Below are 18,286 nucleotides of genomic sequence, written 5' to 3'. Positions count from 1 at the left end.
TACCAGCTGTGAAATATGACTGTGATACTGAGTAATCAGACTAACGCTGGGTGGAGTGGGTACTTTATGAATACCACAGGGACAAAGGAAGGCTGCTCTTCTCACACACTGCTGAATATCCGGATCTCCGCAAGGTCATAGCCAGTCACGGCAAAGGAGCTGCCCGAGGAATCACAAAATCGAGCACCACACAGCTGGGTGTCAGAAACACACTCACCATGACAGTGTTCCATCTGGGAGAGCAGAGGGCTGGTTAGGGCCTGCTGCCCCATGCTTGGCCCCCGCCCCCCATTCCACCCATCCCATGACACATACCTCAATGTAGCCACTCTCTGGGCTTCTGCTCAGCTTCCAGATATGCACAAAGGTGTCCTCACCTGCAGAGAGTAGCTGTGGAAGAGGAACAGGGGGTAGTCAGAATGCCCTGATAGGGGACAGGTATAAGATGGAATCCCCAGTCGAGGTGCCCCAGGGAGGGGGCTACACTGAGTTGCAAAGACAAGCCTATGGTGTTCTCTCAACATTCCACTGCCGAGAAAAAGGGTATGTAGGGACAGAGGAGGAGACTGACCTTGCCCACCTCAGGAGCCAGGTCCAGGGCGCAGATGGCCCGGGCATGGGCATTGATCTGGACATGCAGATTTCCTGTGGTGGCCTCATACAGATGCACTTGTCCGTTCCCATAGCCTGCTGCTATGATCCCCTGCCACAACTTCACAGAGGGGCACGGGACTCTGCAAGGGTGACACCCAACTTTGTTTTGCCCAGATCAAATCGTACCTGAAGCTACCTCATGAAGCCCTCTACCCCTTCTGCCTCACCTACCCAAATCCTGGAATGCGGGTCAATAATGTGAATTCTGGCCCTGACCGCCAGACACACAGCAAGCCTGAGTCATCTGCCGTCACCATGTCAGCCACACAATCCTGAAGGGAAAAGCAGGATCAGCCCTTCCCTTTCTCCCCTGCTATGGTCCTGTATACAGGGCAGGAGGGGAAGGGAGGCAGTGTGTGCATCTTTGCCTCTCCAGGCAAAGGGCAAGATGGGTCTCACTAGCTAGACCCATCAGAAACCACCCCTACCACCAGGGTTCCCTTAGGAAGCATGAACTGCTTTCCTTGAATTTCTTCATGGAGTCCCATCCCCTAGTAACACGTTAGGAGGGGGTGCATAATTGCCTCACTGGATGGATGATAAAACTGAGGCCACAGTGTCATGACCTTCTGGAGGTCTTGTAGTGAACCAGTCACAGTCATGACTAGACCCTGGGCCCCTGCACCCCCAACACCAGGCAGCCAACACAGCCCATGGGCCTAGCCCTATGCCAGGTACAATGGAGAATATGAATAAGAAAATATCCTGTTCTTAAGAAGTTTGCAAATTAATTGGGGAGACAAGAGTTGTTTTTTGAGGGCAGAGCCAATTCAGGTTTCAGCTAAGAGAGATCAGTGGGAGCTAGAATATGGGGAAGGCTTCCTGGAGAGGATGGATGGCACCGGAGCTGGGCCTGAATAGGTAGGACTTGCCCTGGAGAAGGAAGCTGCACATTTCAGAGCTGGAAAGTATCTTAGAAACCATTTGTTCCAACTCCTCATTTCACATCAGTATTATAAAGCCTTAGTTAACTATAAAATACTACATAAATGTAAAGTATCTCTGGCTTTATCACCGAACCTGGTTGCTGAAGACGGAAAATGCAGATTTGCCAATCCACCTGTTTAGTGGCAGAGCCAAGACTCAAAGCCAGGTCCCCTCCCTCCCACGGTGGGGAAGGCTCCCAGCTGGGTAGGGGAAGTCCACTCACCTGTCCCTGGGCAGGCTCGGTGGCAATGTCTGTGATTGGTGTCTGGTGCCCAGCCAGCTCCTCGCTCAGTACAATGTTGGGACCCTTGACCGGGATGTCAAACACCAGCACCCGGCCTGACCATGTTCCTATAGCCAGAATCAGTACCCCAGTGATGACTTCCTGACCCACCTGGGTCTCCAGCCACCATACTCAACACTTACTCCATCCCAGAAACCTTAGTAACAAAACCCCTTCTCACTGCTCCAACAGCCATGCCCCTTCATTCACTAGCCTCATCCTATCCCACCCTGATCCTCTGAACCCTTCCAAGGTTTACTGGAGTCTCTGATTCCACTCCACTTCCACCCTTCCCTCTAACTTTCCCCAGTTTCCTCAGGCCCTCATTATCCTCCTGGCCACAGCCCACATGCTCCAGCACCCCTCCATGCCCTGCCCTTGGCTCCCTCACCCACAGAGATGAAGTGGCCACTGGCAGCAATTCCCCGGGCAAACACAGCCTGTACTGAATATGAAAGGGAAGAATGATCAGAAATATCCCTTCCTGCAGCCCTAGCAAACACTCTCTGCCCCTACCCCACTTGGTCCTGCAGGTACCTGGGGAGGCATCTCCAGAGTCCAGTGCATGCCAGTAGACCATGGTGTTGCCATTGGACTCGTACATCTGGAAGACGAGGGCAAGAACCAGGGGGCATAACCCAACTGACCTCTGCTGAGTACTTCACATATCCATGTTAGTCTTAGCCCATTTAATACTCAAAACAAATCTGGGATGTAGGTACTATTTTTATCCTAATTTCTTCAGAGGACAACAGTGAGAGTGAGAATAGTGTAAGAACACACAACTAGTAAAGGGGCAGATACTGGAGGTGACACTTGGGAACTGGAAAAGATGGAAAGATTGAAGATAAGAAATAGAAAAAGAGTGAGTGGGCCAAGCATGTGAAAAGTTTGGAAGTGTTCAGAGGCAAGTGGGAAAGAGTCTGGAAGCCTGGAGGGGAGCTGAGAACGCTCTGGTGGGGCAAGCAGGAGAGTCCTCTTCTTACCTGTATTCCTCGATGTGAGGTGAGTACCAGCAGCACTCGAAAGGGGAGGACACACCAGTGGACCTGGAGGGAGGTGCATCAGTGTAGGGAGAAAATCAAAGCAGGGAAGATGAGTCTTTTTTTTTGGCGGGGGGCGGGGGGGGGGGGAATGGAGTCTTGCTCTGTCGCCCAGGCTGGAGTGCAGTGGCACCATCTTGGCTCACTGCAACCTCAGTCTCCTGGGTTCAAGCGGTTCTCCTGCCTCAGCCTCCCAAGTAGCTGGGATTACAGGTGCACACCACTACACCCGGTTAATATTTTTGTATTCTTAGTAGAGAAGAGGTTTCACCATGTTGGCCAGGCTGGTCTCCAACTCCTGGCCTCAAGTACCCGTCTCAGCCTCCCAAAGTGTTGGGATTACAGGCGTGAGCCACCGCGCCCGGCAGAAAGGTGGAGATTCTGAGGTTAGGACATGCCTGCTCCTGAAGGTTTGGAGAGAAAAGGCTGGGGGTAGGACTGGGTTCAGCAACATCACTCCTAACTCCATGCCTCACCTGAGTCATAAGTGGGGGCCTCACCCCAGCACCCTCCTTAGCGTGGAGCTGGCGCTGGGCCAAGGGCACACCCTCAGGAGCAACGCTGAGAAGCTGGGCGCTTGGTCCATGAACCACACCAAAATACGTGAGTTTGCGAGCCGACAGTTGCAGCACACTGAGGTTGTTGCACAGGGGGGCGGCCGAGCCTCGAAGGGGAATGGAGCGCTCCCGGCGGTACATCCCGTAGGGAGGTGCCTCCGAATCACCAGGCGCGCTACAAACAGACGCAGCGGAGATGTCCGAGGGAGGCTATCATCGAGCATTTCGGAAGATGCCTGATACTGGGTCACAGGATGGGGTGCCCTGACGACGGTGATGGGGGAGGGTCACACGGCGTGGGGAGGGTCTCGAGGAGCAAGACAGGGGAGTCCCAGGGCTGTTTTGGGGAGACGGGGGAATCGCAGAGGAGGAATGGTGATGACACAGGACCACCCGATGGCCCCAAGCCTGCGAGCCAAATAAGTGTGATGAAGACCCCAAGGCTTTCTACCTCGGCTCGGATCCCTGAAGCCCCCGGCCTAGGTCAGAAGTAACACCCGCAGCCCCCAGATCGGCTCGCCTGACTCCTGGTTCGCAGGGTCCCTCCAAACCGCCGCCACCATAGAGACGACGCACGTACGCACGGCCGTTGGGCGGGGTGTGCGGCCGGAACGTGCCGCGGGCGGCGCGGTTGCCGGGGCAACTGTGGGCGGGGCGAGCGACCCCGAGCGCGTGGTTGCCTAGGCGACTGTTAGGCCGCTGCGCGGCCCGGACGCAGCAGAAACAGCAGAGTTGCTGCGACCGCGTTGGCGATGGCGCACGAAGGCTCGGTGAGCTTCAGTTCAGCTGGGGATGTGCCAGAGTCAGGGTCGGCCGTTAAGGACAGTGTCGGGAACAGTGGGCTGGCTCTGGGCCGCCCAGTGCCCCTACTTGCTCCCGCCCACCGCGCGGGAGTTCTAGATGACCAAGGAAGCCAAGTCAGTACTCGGGCAGAAAACCTACACCTGCACGGTACCCACTCAAACGCTTTGTCACACTCAAGCCATGAGGGAAAGGGTCGGTGGGTGGTGTAGAGCCCGAGAATGGGAAGTGGATTTTGAAACAGCTAATGAATGTAGTAAGTCTCTTACATGGTGGTGCGTATTTAAATGGATAAGCATTTAGAGAGAGAAGATAACAGAAAAAATCTATCTCGAGAATTTCAATAGGAAGAAATATATTAAATAATTCAGAGCCTGCACTTGAAAGTCAAATTGTTTAAGAACCAATCAATTTTAAAGAAAACGGGGCCGGTTGCAGTGGCTCAGGCCTGTAATCCCAGCACTTTGGGAGGCTGAGGCGGGCAGATTACCTAAGGTTAGGAGTTCAAAACCAGCCAGGCCAACATGGCGAGACCCCGTCTCTACTAAAATACAAAAGATTAGCTGGGTGTGGTGGCGCGGTGCCTGTAGTCCCAGCTACTCGGGAGGCTGAGGCAGGAGAATCGCTTGAACCCGGGAGGCGGAGGTTGCAGTGAGTCGAGATCGCGCCGCTGCACTCTAGCCTGGGTGACAGAGACTGTCTTCAAAAAAAAAAAAAGAAGAAAAAGAAAAAAGAAAATGGATTTGAAGAGCCTTTGTGCAGAAATATCTCTGTCCCCTCTGGTCACCATCACGGGTGTCAGATGCGAAGCTGGGAGGGGAGGTCTAAGGAACCAACTCTCTTTACCCAGTCCAGTCAGCCCTGCTCTAGTCAAGCTTGGCCTGGGCTGTGGGCCACTCCTGGTGCTTGCCACAGGGCTCTTCTCACTGGTGGATGGGGTAATAAGACTTAAGGGATTTTGAGTTCAGTGCAAGACTTAGGAAACAGCAGATTTGGGGAGATAATGAATTTTAGGAAACAGATATGAGACAAGGTTTTAGCAGGGCAATAGGCAAAGGTTTGAGGAGATAATGAATTTTAGGAAACAGATATGAGACAAGGTTTTAGCAGGGCAATAGGCAAAGGTTTGGGAAGATCACATTTGGAGGTGCATTTTGGAAGGAACCAGGTTCAGGGAGACTGTTGTGGGGAATTGAGGGAGCTCCCAAGAGATTGTTTGTAAACTTTTTATGTCCCTAAAGTGAGTTTTGGGGACTAGTCTTTTTTTTTTTTTTTTAAGTGATTACAAAAGGAAACAAACTCATTGTAGAGAACTTACAAAATAGAAAAGAGCATAGGAAGGAAACGTACTCTCTGTTATCATTTTGATGTTTTCCTTTTGTTGAACACATAGTGGTTTACATATATGAGATCATAATTGATATGTAATTTTGTATCCTGCTTCTTTCATTTAATATTACATCATAAACATTTGCTTAATGCCATTGCAAATTCTTTCTAAAGATTACCTTTAATGGCTGGGTCGGTGGCTCACGCCTGCGAGGTGAGCAGATCACTTGAGGCCAGTTCAAGACAAGCCTGGCCAACATGGTGAAACCCCATCTCTACTAAAAATAGAAAAAATATTAGCTGGGCCTTGTGGCAGGCGCCTGTAATCCCAGCTACTCAGGAGGCTGAGGCAGGAGAATTGCTTGAACCTGGGAGGTGGAGGTTACAATGAGCTGAGATCTTGCCACTGCACTCCAGCCTGGGTGACAGAGCGAGACTCTGTCTCAAAAACAAAAACAAACAAACAGAAAAGATTGCCTTTAATCATTGCATAATATTTCAGTATATATAGCATAGTCAATTATTCTTTTTAAAGACATATTTTCAATATTCTGCTATTATAAAAATATCACAGGGAATTTGTTGGAGAATATATATATATTGTTTAAGAACCAAAATATATATATATATATATATTTTTTGAGATGGAGTCTCGCTCTGTCTTCTAGGCTGGAGTGCAGTGGCCGGATCTCAGCTCACTGCAAGCTCCGCCTCCCGGGTTTACGCCATTCTCCTGCCTCAGCCTCCCCAGTAGCTGGGACTACAGGCCCCCGCCACCTCGCCCGGCTAGTTTTTTGTATTTTTTAGTAGAGACGGGGTTTCACCGTGTTAGCCAGGATGGTCTCGATCTCCTGACCTCGTGATCCGCCCGTCTCGGCCTCCCAAAGTGCTGGGATTACAGGCTTGAGCCACCGCACCCGGCCTGGAGAATATATTTTTATATTCATTTCAGAAAATGCCTTTTGGTTGTATTTATAGAACTAAAATTGCAGGGTTGAAGAAGTGAAAACATTTTTTGATGTCTTCATGCATACTGTTGCAGCATGGTGTCACACTAAACCTTTACCAATGTTGAGTATTCTTGTTTTTAAAATAATTTCTTTTTTTTTTTTTTTTTTTTCTTTTGAGACGGAGTCTTGCTGTGTCGCCTGGGCTGGAGTGCAGTGGCTGGATCTCAGCTCACTGCAAGCTCTGCTGCCTCCCGGGTTCACGCCATTCTCTCGCCTCAGCCTCCCAAGTAGCTGGGACTACAGGCGCCCGCCACCTCGCCCGGCTAGTTTTTTTTGTATTTTTTAGTAGAGACGGAATTTCACCATGTTAGCCAGGATGGTCTCGATCTCCTGACCCTGTGATCCACCCGTCTCGGCCTCCCAAAGTGCTGGGATTACAGGCTTGAGCCACCGCGCCCGGCCGTTTTTAAAATAATTTCTAATTTGATGAACTAGAAATCAGAATCTCAATACTATATTTATTAGTCATCTACAGTCCCTCTTTTGTGAAATGTCATGTCCTTTGCTTATCTTTGGGATCTCAAATGGTTTTTCTTCTTATAGTTTAAATTTTTATTGCAATGTAGCCCAAGCTGGACTTGAACTCCTGGGCTCAAGCAATCTCCCTGCCTCAGCCTCCCAAGCAGCTGGTACTATGGCTGTGCACCACTGTGCCTGGCCATTTTTCTTCTTCTATTTTTTATTTTATTAGTATTTATTTATATATTTATTTATTTATTTATTTATTTATTTATTTGAGACAGAGTCTCACTCTGTCACCCAGGCTGGAGTTCGACAGGATGATCTCAGCTCACTGCAAACTCTGCCTCCCGGGTTCAAGTAATTCTCATGCCTCAGCCTCCCTAGTAGCTGGGATTACAGGCGCCCACCATACCTGGCTAATTTTTGTATTATTAGTAGAGACGGGGTTTCACCATGTTGGCTAGGCTGGTCTCGAACTCCTGACCTCAAATGATCCACCCGCCTCAGCCTCCCAAAGTGCTGGGATTACAGGCATGAACCACCGCGCCCGGCCATTTGTTAAATATGAGCTTTTAATTTACTTGGGATATTTATCTTTTTTCATATTTGTTGCAAATGCCTTTGGTTGAGACGCTCTGGAGTCAGACTTGCATGTGAATGCATTCTGACTTCACTACCTCCTACTTGTGTGATACTGGGTAAATTACCATAAAATGGAGATAAGAATAGTTTATTAAAAAAAAAAATGTAGAGAACTTTTTAGTTCCCCTGAGGCGGGGCTGCGCTGTTCTAAGGGGGACTCCGAGCCTGGGCTATTTCTGGCGCTGGCGCGGCTCCAGGAAGGTATCCGCATTTGCGACCAGCCGTGACCGCGGTCTGGCCCGGCCTCAGCGCCCAGCACCGCAGCTCCCGCCAAAACCGAACGCAGGCCGGAGGCCGAGTTTGCCCATCCCAGCCATCACTCTTCCACCTGCTCCTTAGAGAAGGGAAGATGAGCAAGTCGACCTCAAAGTCCAGCCAGTCCTTGCCCTCCAAGCAGAAAAAGGACGGCACTGAGAAGCGGGCCGTGGCAGGCCGCGCCAGCAGTCTCTGGTGAGTCCTGGGACATCGCTGGTAGGGAGTCAGAAGGAGCCCAGCGAAATGCCAATGCCTAAGAGACCTCGGGCCGACCAAAGGGAAGCAAAATCAAGGGTGATGCTAAGACCTGGAAAACCACCACAACTCCAGGAAGGAAACCAAGGGGAAGACCCAAAAAACTGGAGAAGGAGGAAGAGAAGGGCATCTCGCAGGAGTCCTCCCCAAAGGAGCAGCTTCCTTCTGGGACTGGACAGCTTTGATCCACTCCCACCCCGCCACACCCTCTAACCCCTCCCCACACCCACTATCACCACCGCCTCCTGCCACCACCCCCCATCTTCCACCTGGCCCTCACCACCACACTACACAACACACTAGCCGCTGCAGGGTCCCTATGGGCTGAGTGGGGAGGACTTTTCCCCTGGCCTGTTCCCACCCCCAACCCCCGCCCACCCACTCATACATATGTGCCCTCCTGGACAAGGCTAATGTCCCACTTAGCCGCACCCTGCACATGCTGCATCCCCACTCCCTTGGTGGTGGGGACATTGCTCTCTGGGCTTTTGGTTTGGGGGCCACCTCTCTGCTCCTCCACTGTTCCCTCTGACTTCCCATAGAGGGGCCTGGGAGGGCTCCCCTGGCCTTAAAAGGGGCCCAAGCCCCCATTCTGGCACACCCCACTCCACTGTCCTGGCAGCAGCAGGTGTGGCCAGTGGAGGGGGGTGCTGGCCCCTAGGATTCCCCCAGCCAAACTGTCTTTGTCACCATGTGAGGCTCACACCTTTCATCCTTCCCCACCTTCCCTAGTCCCTGCACTAGATTGGACAACCCCCACTGGCTACAGGAAAGCAGGAGGGGTGTGAATCCCCTACTCCCTCTTTGCAGTGGCCCCAGCCCCCTTACCCTCTGCCTGGGATCTGAGTACATATTGCAGTGATGGAGATGCAGTCACCTATTGTCCAGGTGAGGCCCATGAGCCCTGTGGCAGCCACCTGAGGTGGGCTGTGGCTGCTCTCCCAACCCTACTTTGCTTCTACCACTTGGCCATTTCCCCCTCCTCAGATGGGGCACCAATAACAAGGAACTCACCCTTCCCACTCCCAACCCTCTTGCTCCTGCCACCCCCCACGGTTCTGGTTCCATTTTTCCTTTGTTCACAAACTACCTCCAGATAGTTGTTTTGTTTTTGGTTCAATGTTCCATTCTTTGACATCCGTCATTGCTGCTGCTACCAGCGCTAAATGTTCATCCACATTGCCTCCTGCTCTGCACATGATCCCCTCCCCCCAAGTTACCCTTCGTGGAGAAGAGGGGCTGGGTCATGGCAGGCTGGGTGACCGACTACTCCAGTCGGGGTCCTGCCCCTAGGATGCTGCCGCAGAGAGAGCAAGGGGGCCCGAATTCACCATAAAGGGTGTAGGGGCCACCTCCTTCCCCTGATCTGTCAGGGAGGGGTAGCCATTATTTGTCCCAGCCTGGGGCTCCCCCTCTGGTTTCCTATTTGCAGTTACTTGAATTTAAAAAAAAAAAAAAAATCCTTTTCTGGAAAACAAAATGTAGAGAAGACTCTAAATAGCACCAATAATTCCAGGACTGTTTACTGAATTGTCTTTCTCAAGTACTTTGAACACTGAAGAATTTTGAACACTTTGCACTGGTATAAGGGCCACGAAGTTAAACCTTCACATTGCCTGAGTTTGCTCACTGTGTGCTCCTAACTGTGTGCTCCTAAGCAAGGATGGTTAACTTCTGTCAGACTTCAGTTTCTTTCTTTTCTTCTTTTCTTTTCTCTTTTTTTTTTTTTTTTTTTTTTGAGACGCAGTCTCACTGTCGCCAGGTTGGAGTGCAGTGGCGCAATCTGCTCCCTGCAACCTCCATCTCCCGGGTTCAAGCGATTTTCCTGCCTCAGCCTCCCCACTTCAGTTTCTTTATCTGTCAATTGTGGTTAGTGGGCTGTTAATGAAAATTATTAAGTCGAACATCTACTAAGCATCAGTCACATATGGGCTCTTCCTCAATTGGCCCTTTTCCTTCCCACTAGACAACTGGAGAAAGCTTCCTTCTAACCTACAGCTACTCTTACGTTCCACTTCTTGGTTTCCTGCTCTGACTGCCCTGTTTTGTTCTCACAGAGGCAGGAGAGGCAGGTCCGAGACCGCGCGGTGACCCGGTCCAAGGCGGAAAAAGTGCGGCCGCCCACTGTGCCAGTGCCGCAGGTGGATATTGTGCCTGGGCGGCTCAGTGAGGCCGAGTGGATGGCGCTTACCGCCCTCGAGGAGGGCGAGGACGTGGTAGGGGACATCTTGGCCGACTTGCTGGCTCGAGTCATGGACTCTGCTTTCAAAGTCTACGTGACTCAGCAGGTGGGCCGGGATTCGGGTACTTCAGACTCATTTCCTCCCTCTCCCGCCCCTCCCTGCCAACCTGAGACCCTCTCTCCCCTCGCCTCTGCAGTGCATTCCATTCACCATCAGCCAGGCCCGGGAGGCCATGCTGCAGATCACGGAGTGGCGCTTCCTGGCCCGGGACGAGGGAGAATCTGCAGTGGCTGAGGACCCCACGTGGGGTGAGGACGAGGAACCTTCGGCATGCACGACAGACTCCTGGGCTCAGGGTTCAGTGCCCGTGCTGCACGCGCCCACCTCGGAGGGCCTGGAGAACTTCCAAGGCGAAGTACACTCCTCAGGAATCTCTCCGGTCTCCTCTGCCCCTACTCCTGCTCTCCCCTTTCCGACATCTTACTGTCCGAGTGCATTTCCCCAGGACCCTGGGGGCGTGGACCAGATCCCTTTAGGAAGGTCGTGGATGGGTCGAGGCTCCCAGGAGCAGATGGAATCTTGGGAGCCTTCTCCGGAGCTGAAAGTCACCTTGGCCCCTCCTCCTACGTCAGAGCTGTTTCAGGAGGCAGGGCCAGGAGGTCCTGTAGAGGAAGCGGACGGCCAGTGTAGAGGCCTCTCCTCGGCCGGGTCCTTGAGCGCGAGCTTCCAACTGTCGGTGGAGGAGGCGCGTGCGGAGGATGCCGACCCTTCTCTGGAGCCGTACCTGGTGGCCAGCTCCCAGGCCTTAACCGAGAGCGGACAGCCCCTGGGCTTCCATTTGTCATTGGAGGACCTCTACTGTTGCATGCCCCAACTGGACGCGGCTGGGGATCGGTTGGAACTCAGGTCAGAGGGGGTGCCCGGCATCGCCTCGGGCGTGTCGGAGTCCTGCCCCTCTGTGGGCGGTGCCACCCGCCCCTCCGTGTCCTCCCAGCAGCAGCGGGACGGATCCTCAGCTGTGCGGCTGAGCGACCAGGACCACAGGATGCGCCGCAAGGCGGCCGTGAAGCGCCTGGATCCTGCGCGGATCCCGTGCCACTGGGTGTGCCCTGTGGCTGAGATCCTGGTCCCAGACTTTCAAACACGCCCCTTGGAAGCCTACTGCGGACGCCAGCGGGGCGAGAAGACCAAGGCCCGGGCCGAACTCCAAGCCCTCGGCCCCAGCACCTGTGTCTCCCCGGCAGCGTTCTTCCCTCTCCGGCCAGGCGTTCAAAGTGCCTTGGACTCGGGCCCCGCACTCCAGTTCCCCACTTTAAATTTAGGCCTATCGTCGCCATCCTTCAGGTCAAAGCTGCCACTCCCCGACTCCAGGATCCGCTTCCTCACCACACACCCGGTGCTCCCTGATGTGGCCCGCAGCCTTAGCCCCAAGCTGTGGCCCAGTGCCAGGTGGCCCAGCGGTTGGGAGGGGGAGGCCGAGCTGCTGGGCGAGCTGTGGGCTGGCCGGACCCGTGTGCCTCCACAGGGTCTGGAGCTGGCAGACAGGGAGGGCCAGGATCCTGGCAGGTGGCCTCGAACCACACCCCGGGTCCTTGAAGCCACTACCCAGGTGATGTGGAAGCCGCTGTTGCTGCCAGAAGCCCTGAAGCTGGCCCCTGGTGTGAGCATGTGGAACCGGAGCACCCAGGTGTTGTTCAGCTCTGGTGTGCCTGAACAAGAGGACAAAGAAGGTAGCACCTTTCCTCCCATTGAGCAACACCCCATCCAGACAGGTGCTCCAAAGCCCCAGGTGACCGTAGCACAGCTAATGAAGAACTCAACCCCCAAAGTGTGGTCACACTCCTCTAAGCCCGCTGCCTTACTCTGATCCCTTAGCCTCTGGCAGTGGTAACAGGCCCCTCCCTCTGCTTGCCAGAAATAAACACCTGAGTTGCCTTAGTCTGATGTCTCTTGTCAGTTTCTTCCAAGGGTGTCCACCCTCTCACTGAACTCCAAGGGGAGCAGTTATTCTGCAGGCCTAGAAGAAGATAGAACCAGGGTTCAGGAAATAATCCTCTCGCCACCCTTAGGAGACCCTGCTTTAGGGCCAAAACTGACCCATAGCAGAGGCATTGTAGAGAAACCCCGGTCCTCCAAAGGAGTACACATAAGGGCTGCCAGCGGGTCTGGCTCTGTAGAGAGAACTTCGAGTCTCCTTTCAGTAGGGGAGGAAGGAGATGGCCCTGCATAAGCAAAGAGTGATTCGAGATATGAAGAACTTGATTTCTTGCTTCCCCGGTCCCTGGAGCTTGGTCACTTCATCTTAGACTGAAAATCCAAATTTCTCCTTTTGGAGTTAAGGAGGAACTCTCAAAAAATCCAAATAACTCTCAAAAAATCCAAATAACTCCTTTTGGAGTTAAGGAGGAACTCTCAAATTCAAACAGTATATTGAACAAACTCAAGAGTCAGTGCCTCCTTAAATTTTATCTCAGGCTCCACACCTGCCTCATTGCTGGTCTCCACTCTGCCTAGATTTATCCTGCACCCACTTCCTCCTACAGCATTTCCCCAGCAGGCCCAGGAAGTTTCTGCTATGTTGCTGTGGGCTGAGTTGCTAGTCTGGGGTGCTGGCTCTGTCTTCCTTATTCTGGTCCTCCTGCTTCAACTATGTGTGCAGCTCTGGCAGAAGTCTCATCCCTGGGACCTCCAGCGCTGCTCCACAGATCTGACTGGGAAAACAGCCATAGTGACTGGGGCCCACAGTGGTGAGTGCTCCTGCCACCCTGAATCCTCACTGTGGTCCTCAGCCTACAACAACTCTCACAGGGAAGGCAGGGAGAAGCATCTACTATCAACACCCTTGTTCCTCCCCTAGAGTGTCCCTTATTCACTGTAGTCACCACCCAGCCAAAGCTGTCCTCCCACAGGCATCAGGAAGGTTGTATCCCAGGACCTAGCTCAGTGTGGGGCCCAAGTGATCCTTATCTGTCAGAGCAGGGAACGTGGACAGCAAGCCCTAGCTGAGATCCAAGCAGCCTCAAACAGTAACGGCCTCCTGCTTGGTGAGGTGGACCTTAGCTCCACGACCTCTATTCGGAGCTTTGCCCAGTGGCTTCTACAGGAGAATCCTGAGATACATCTGCTGGTGAACAATGCTGGAGTCAGTGGTATGTGCCTTGGCTTGCTTCTCCAAACACGTTTCTGCAGCCTCCTTTCTAGCTCAGGAACCCTAAAACAGGTATGCTCAAAGCCTAACGTACGCAATCTCACCAGAGCACTCTAATCCATACCCTCCCCTAAAAAGCCAACATTGAGTTATAGCCTTAAACTTCATTGCCCCCATCTTTGCATGTACGTGCCCCTGTGGCATTTCTGCTGAAGGTAATATGTCCCTCCCAGACCTTGTCTCCCTCAAGGTGTTCCCTTTATCACTCAATGCCAGTGTTTTCATTTCCTCCCAGGATTCCCCAAGACACTTACCCCGGAGGGCCTGGATTTCACCTTTGTCACTAACTATGTTGAGCCCTTTCTGCTCACAAATCTACTCCAAGGTAAGGAAGGATGGGCACCTTCTGTGCTGCCCCTCTTCCCTGTACCCCTGGCATTCTAGTGACTGTCTCCCAGGACCACTTCTTGCCTCTTGGCACCCAACTGCTTGCTGAGTGGTGACCCAACACACTTTTTGTGTCACACATCAGGGAGGCCCAGCTGGCACAAGCCAGTATTAGAAGGCTGGTAGAAGAATCATTCAGCCCAAAATATAATCAGCAAGGGGATATGAGATCCCAGATCTCCTTCTCCCATCCTCTAGTTCCAGCCAGACCAGTAGAGTCAGTTTTTGCAACGAAGGCTTCTTGAGGGGGATACTAGGCACCAGAAACAGAGAAAGCAAGAAGACCCAGTTTATTTTCTCAGGGTCAGCCAGAGGTGTAGGCCATACAGGTGATACAGTTGATACATTACTGCCTTGGGCCTAAGTCCTTTGAAGAGGCCCTTTCTGATTGAGAAAGTTTGGCTCCTCCAGGGAAAGGTTCGGGGAGTGGGTGGCAGGCACATTCTCCTGGATGTTTTCTCTTAGATTGTATAATAGCCCCTTTATTATTTTTGTTTGTTTTTTTTTAAAAATTACTCCTCCCCTTGCAATGTGATAGCCTCTTTAAAAGAAAAGCATTTTTTTTGGGGGGGGGGGCGTCAGGTAATACATATCCAAAGTACAAAATTGAAAGTGTACAAAAGGATATAGAGAGGTTTTTTTTGTTTTGTTTTGTTTTGTTTTGTTTTTAACTATTTTTCTCTTCTTGTACATCAACCACCTGTTCCCCCACTGAGAGGCAACTCAGGGTCTCACGTATCCTTTAGTGGTCAACTAAATTAATCCCAACTGGAAAGTGAACAAAGGCAAAACTCTATGCACCTGCAAGTATGATTGTTTTTGTCCCTTTCCACAAATTGTAACATGTCATGACACTATCTGCATCTTGCTTAGTGACAGTTTCATAAACTTCTTTCCTGTCTCCTCTTCTCTAATCTATTATCCCCACTGCCACATCTAGTAATCACTTTTCATCATGACACTTTCTTGCTTAAAATCCTTTGAAGGTACCCCTCTCCTTTGTAGGATGAACTCTAATCCTCTTCTCTACACTTAGAAGGCCCTGTGCTAGGCCAGGCGTGGTGGCTCATGCCTGTAATCCCAGCACTTTGAGAGGCTGAGGTGGGCTAATCACCTGAGGTTGGGAGTTCGAGACCAGCCTGACCAACATGGAGAAATCCCATCTCTAGTAAAAATACAAAATTAGCCGAGCATGGTGGTGCATGCCTGTAATCCCAGCTACTCGGGAGGCTGAGGCAGGAGAATTGCTTGAACCCGGGAGGTGGAGGTTTCAGTGAGCTGAGACTGCGCCATTGCACTCCAGCTTGGGCAACAAGAGTGAAACTCTGTCTCAAAAAAAAAAAAAACCCTCCACTGGCTGAGAGCCTTGCCTTTTGCCCTTCCTTAACCCACCTCCTAGTCTCCAGCCAGGCAATCTGCAGCTCTTGGACCATGGTCTGTTTTTTTTTTCACCCTCTCGCTGTGTTTTTGCACATATGGTTCCTTCTATCTGAAATATCCTTTCTCATCATGTTGGCCCGGCTAACTTCAGTTCACCTGCCAAAATGCAGCACAGATATCACCTCTGCTGTGGATCTTTCCACAACCTTCACCTCCCTCAGTCACCCCCATTTATGGGGCTCCATTAGCCCCCTTGAACACATCTCTGTGACTGCACTGATGTTGCTCTGTGAGGATCAGTCTCTCCAACTGAGCAGAGTGCTTTTGGTCTCTATGTCACTGTCTGCAAATTTAAAGTCCATTGTCTTCTTTAAGAATAATTTTCTTTCCAGCAAATTTTGGCTCAATACCACCTGCTCAGTTTTTCATTTGTAATTTGTAATTTTTAAATTTTATTTTGTATTAATTTTTTTTTCCTGGGGAGACAAGGCGCAGGTGTTGGAAGCAGCCCATGCAGCAGCCTGGCCTCCTGCTGAGTGATTCTTAATTTCAATGTAAGCCTTGAAATAGTTTTAGCATTTTAAAAACAATACTGTAAACTGATATGTGACAACTATTTTTTATACTTTATATAATTCAGCCTTTTTTTTTTTTTTTTTTTGAGAGGGAGTTTTGCTCTTGTTTCCCAGGCTGGAGTACAGTGGTACGATTTTGGCTCACTGAAACCTCCACCTCCAGGGTTCAAGCAATTCTCCTGCCTCACTCTCCCGATGAGCTGGGATTATAGGCGCCCAACACCACGCCCAGCTAATTTTTTGTATTTTTGCTAGAGACGGGGTTTCGCCATGTTGGGCAGGCTGACCTCAGGTGATCCACCCGCCTTGGCCTCTCAAAGTGCTGGTATTACAGGCATGAGCCACCACACCCGGCCAATCCAGATTTTTTTGTATACTTACTGATATGGTTTGGCTCTGTGTCCCCACCCAAATCTCATCTTGAACTGTAATCCCACATGTGGAGGTAGGGACCTGGTGGGAAGTGATTGGATCATGGGGGCGGTTTCCCCCATGCTGTTCTTGTGATATTGAGAGAGATCTCACAAGATCTGATGGTTTTAAAAATGGCAGTTTTCCCCTGCCTGCTCTCTGTCTCACCTGCGACCATGTAAGACATGCCTTGCTTCCCCTTTGTCTTCCGCCGTGATTATAAGTTTCCTGAGATCTCCCCAGCCATGCAGAGTTGTGAGTCAATTAAACCTTTTTCGTTTATAAATTACCCAGTCTCAGGTAGCATCTTAATGGTGGTGTGAGAACAGACTAAAACACTTATGTACTATTTTAAACATTTTTTTAAGATTTAACTTTAAGACTGTAATTTTGTTTTTGTTTTTGTTTTTTAATATTAAACTTGTCAATAGTTTTCCAGTGATGGCCTTCCCTAGCTTTGTTTCTTTAAAAATATTTTCTCAAGTATCTCTGCACACATATTTCTTTTCCCCCAAACCTAGTACCCTTATGTCCTTAGCACCTAGCTTAGTGTCTGCCATATTCCAGGTGCCTAATGAACATTTGTGGGATGGATAAATGAAGGAATTAATGTATAAATACATGAAAGCAACTTTCACAGTGTTTCCAGCTTCTCCTTCCCCTTCTTAGCCATCAGTGAAATAAAACATATAAATGAGGATCAATTAAGTTAGCTCCAACTAGCAAGTACAAGAAAGGCAAGGCAAAACTCCAAACACTAATATGAAAGAAGAAAAAGATCATTAGGAAGGCAGCTAATAATGAAAATGAGGTCCCAGCTAACATTAAGCTCTCCTATGCCTAGCCCAGATTTCTGGATGGGGGCCCTACTGCCCCTTCTTAGAGAGCCCTGCTCTCCTATCTTCTGGAGAAGCAGGTTGGGGCGTGAGCATGGGAGTTTACTCTAGAACTTGGATTGAAGGAGTATGGTCCCTTTCATCTCTACCCAGGGGCCCTACAACTGGCAGAGTCAGCCCCAGTGGTGAATGTGTCTTCCGTTCAGCATGCACATGGGTACATTGATGAGGGGCACCTGACAGGCTGGAGGCCCTTCGACCTTTAACCAAAACTATGACTGCAGCAAACTGCTATTGACTTCATTCACTGGAAAGCTTGCCCAGAGACTTCCAGGAACAGGTAACTGCCTCTGACACCCCTTACTCCACTCCCAGCACCACCTCCCAACCTTTCGCATCTCCTCCCAACATGTCCTGGCCATAAGGTACTCCCAATGTGCCCCCAAACCAGCATTTTATTCCACTCCAACTATCATCTGTGTACCCTCTATTTCTCTCAATCCTGTATTCATATCATTTCAACCTTTTCCCATTCTTTCATCTCCCACAGTATTTCTTTCCTGCTGGTGTTTTCAATACCAGCATCGTCCATTGTGTTCCTCCTACAGTTCACCCAACCTATTCTTCCTTACTGGCTTGGATACCGTTAAGGTAAGCTATGGAGCACCAGTGTCCCCTGCACCACCCTCAAGTCACTGGTCAACACTACCCAACAGACTTGGAAGGACCCTTCCCTCATTTGCACGCTGCTGAACTACACTTAACCCCTTTTTTTTATTTTTTATTTTTATTATTTTTTTTGAGACAGAGTCTCACTCTGTCACCCAGGCTGGTGTGCAGTGGCCGGATCTCAGCTCACTGCAAGCTCCACCTTCCAGGTTTACGCCATTCTCCTGCCTCAGCCTCCCGAGTAGCTGGGACTACAGACACCTACCACCATGCCCAGCTAATTGTGTGTGTGTGTGTGTGTGTGTGTGTGTTTAGTAGAGATGGGGTTTCACTGTGTTAGCCAGGATGGTCTCCATCTCCTGACCTCGTGATCCGCCCACCTCGGCCTCCCAAAGTGCTGGGATTACAGGCTTGAGCCA

General features: G+C 50.9%; 2 protein-coding genes and 1 pseudogene across 5 annotated transcripts; 2 read left to right on the top strand and 1 right to left on the bottom strand.

Moving 5' to 3' along the window:
• Positions 1–46: 46 nt before the first annotated feature.
• Positions 47–4,038, bottom strand: WDR54 (WD repeat domain 54). 3 transcript variants are annotated; one of them, XM_010379240.2, is made up of 10 exons: positions 3,916–4,038; positions 3,384–3,639; positions 2,851–2,913; positions 2,402–2,468; positions 2,256–2,309; positions 1,805–1,932; positions 826–926; positions 572–734; positions 316–390; positions 47–233 (listed from the first exon to the last, which is right to left on the bottom strand). In XM_010379240.2, the coding sequence occupies exons 2-10, from the start codon at positions 3,603–3,605 to the stop codon at positions 102–104; spliced, it is 1,005 nt and encodes a 334-aa protein (XP_010377542.1). In that variant the 5' UTR covers positions 3,606–3,639; positions 3,916–4,038; the 3' UTR covers positions 47–101. The 3 variants fall into 3 exon arrangements, with proteins under 3 accessions (XP_010377542.1, XP_030777227.1, XP_030777226.1); XM_030921367.1 differs by having other exon boundaries at positions 581–734; XM_030921366.1 differs by having other exon boundaries at positions 3,384–3,728; positions 3,916–4,035.
• A 96-nt stretch (positions 4,039–4,134) lies between these two features.
• Positions 4,135–12,340, top strand: C17H2orf81 (chromosome 17 C2orf81 homolog). 2 transcript variants are annotated; one of them, XM_030921357.1, is made up of 3 exons: positions 4,135–4,234; positions 10,276–10,506; positions 10,598–12,340. In XM_030921357.1, the coding sequence occupies exons 1-3, from the start codon at positions 4,217–4,219 to the stop codon at positions 12,266–12,268; spliced, it is 1,920 nt and encodes a 639-aa protein (XP_030777217.1). In that variant the 5' UTR covers positions 4,135–4,216; the 3' UTR covers positions 12,269–12,340. The 2 variants fall into 2 exon arrangements, with proteins under 2 accessions (XP_030777217.1, XP_030777218.1); XM_030921358.1 differs by lacking the exon at positions 4,135–4,234 and adding an exon at positions 8,021–8,158.
• On the top strand, positions 8,021–8,526 carry LOC115894295 (annotated as a pseudogene).
• Positions 12,341–18,286: the final 5,946 nt, after the last annotated feature.

This window comes from Rhinopithecus roxellana, chromosome 17 (assembly GCF_007565055.1).
Source record: "Rhinopithecus roxellana isolate Shanxi Qingling chromosome 17, ASM756505v1, whole genome shotgun sequence".
NCBI lineage: Eukaryota > Metazoa > Chordata > Mammalia > Primates > Cercopithecidae > Rhinopithecus > Rhinopithecus roxellana.
This window is presented reverse-complemented; position numbering and strand designations above follow the sequence as displayed.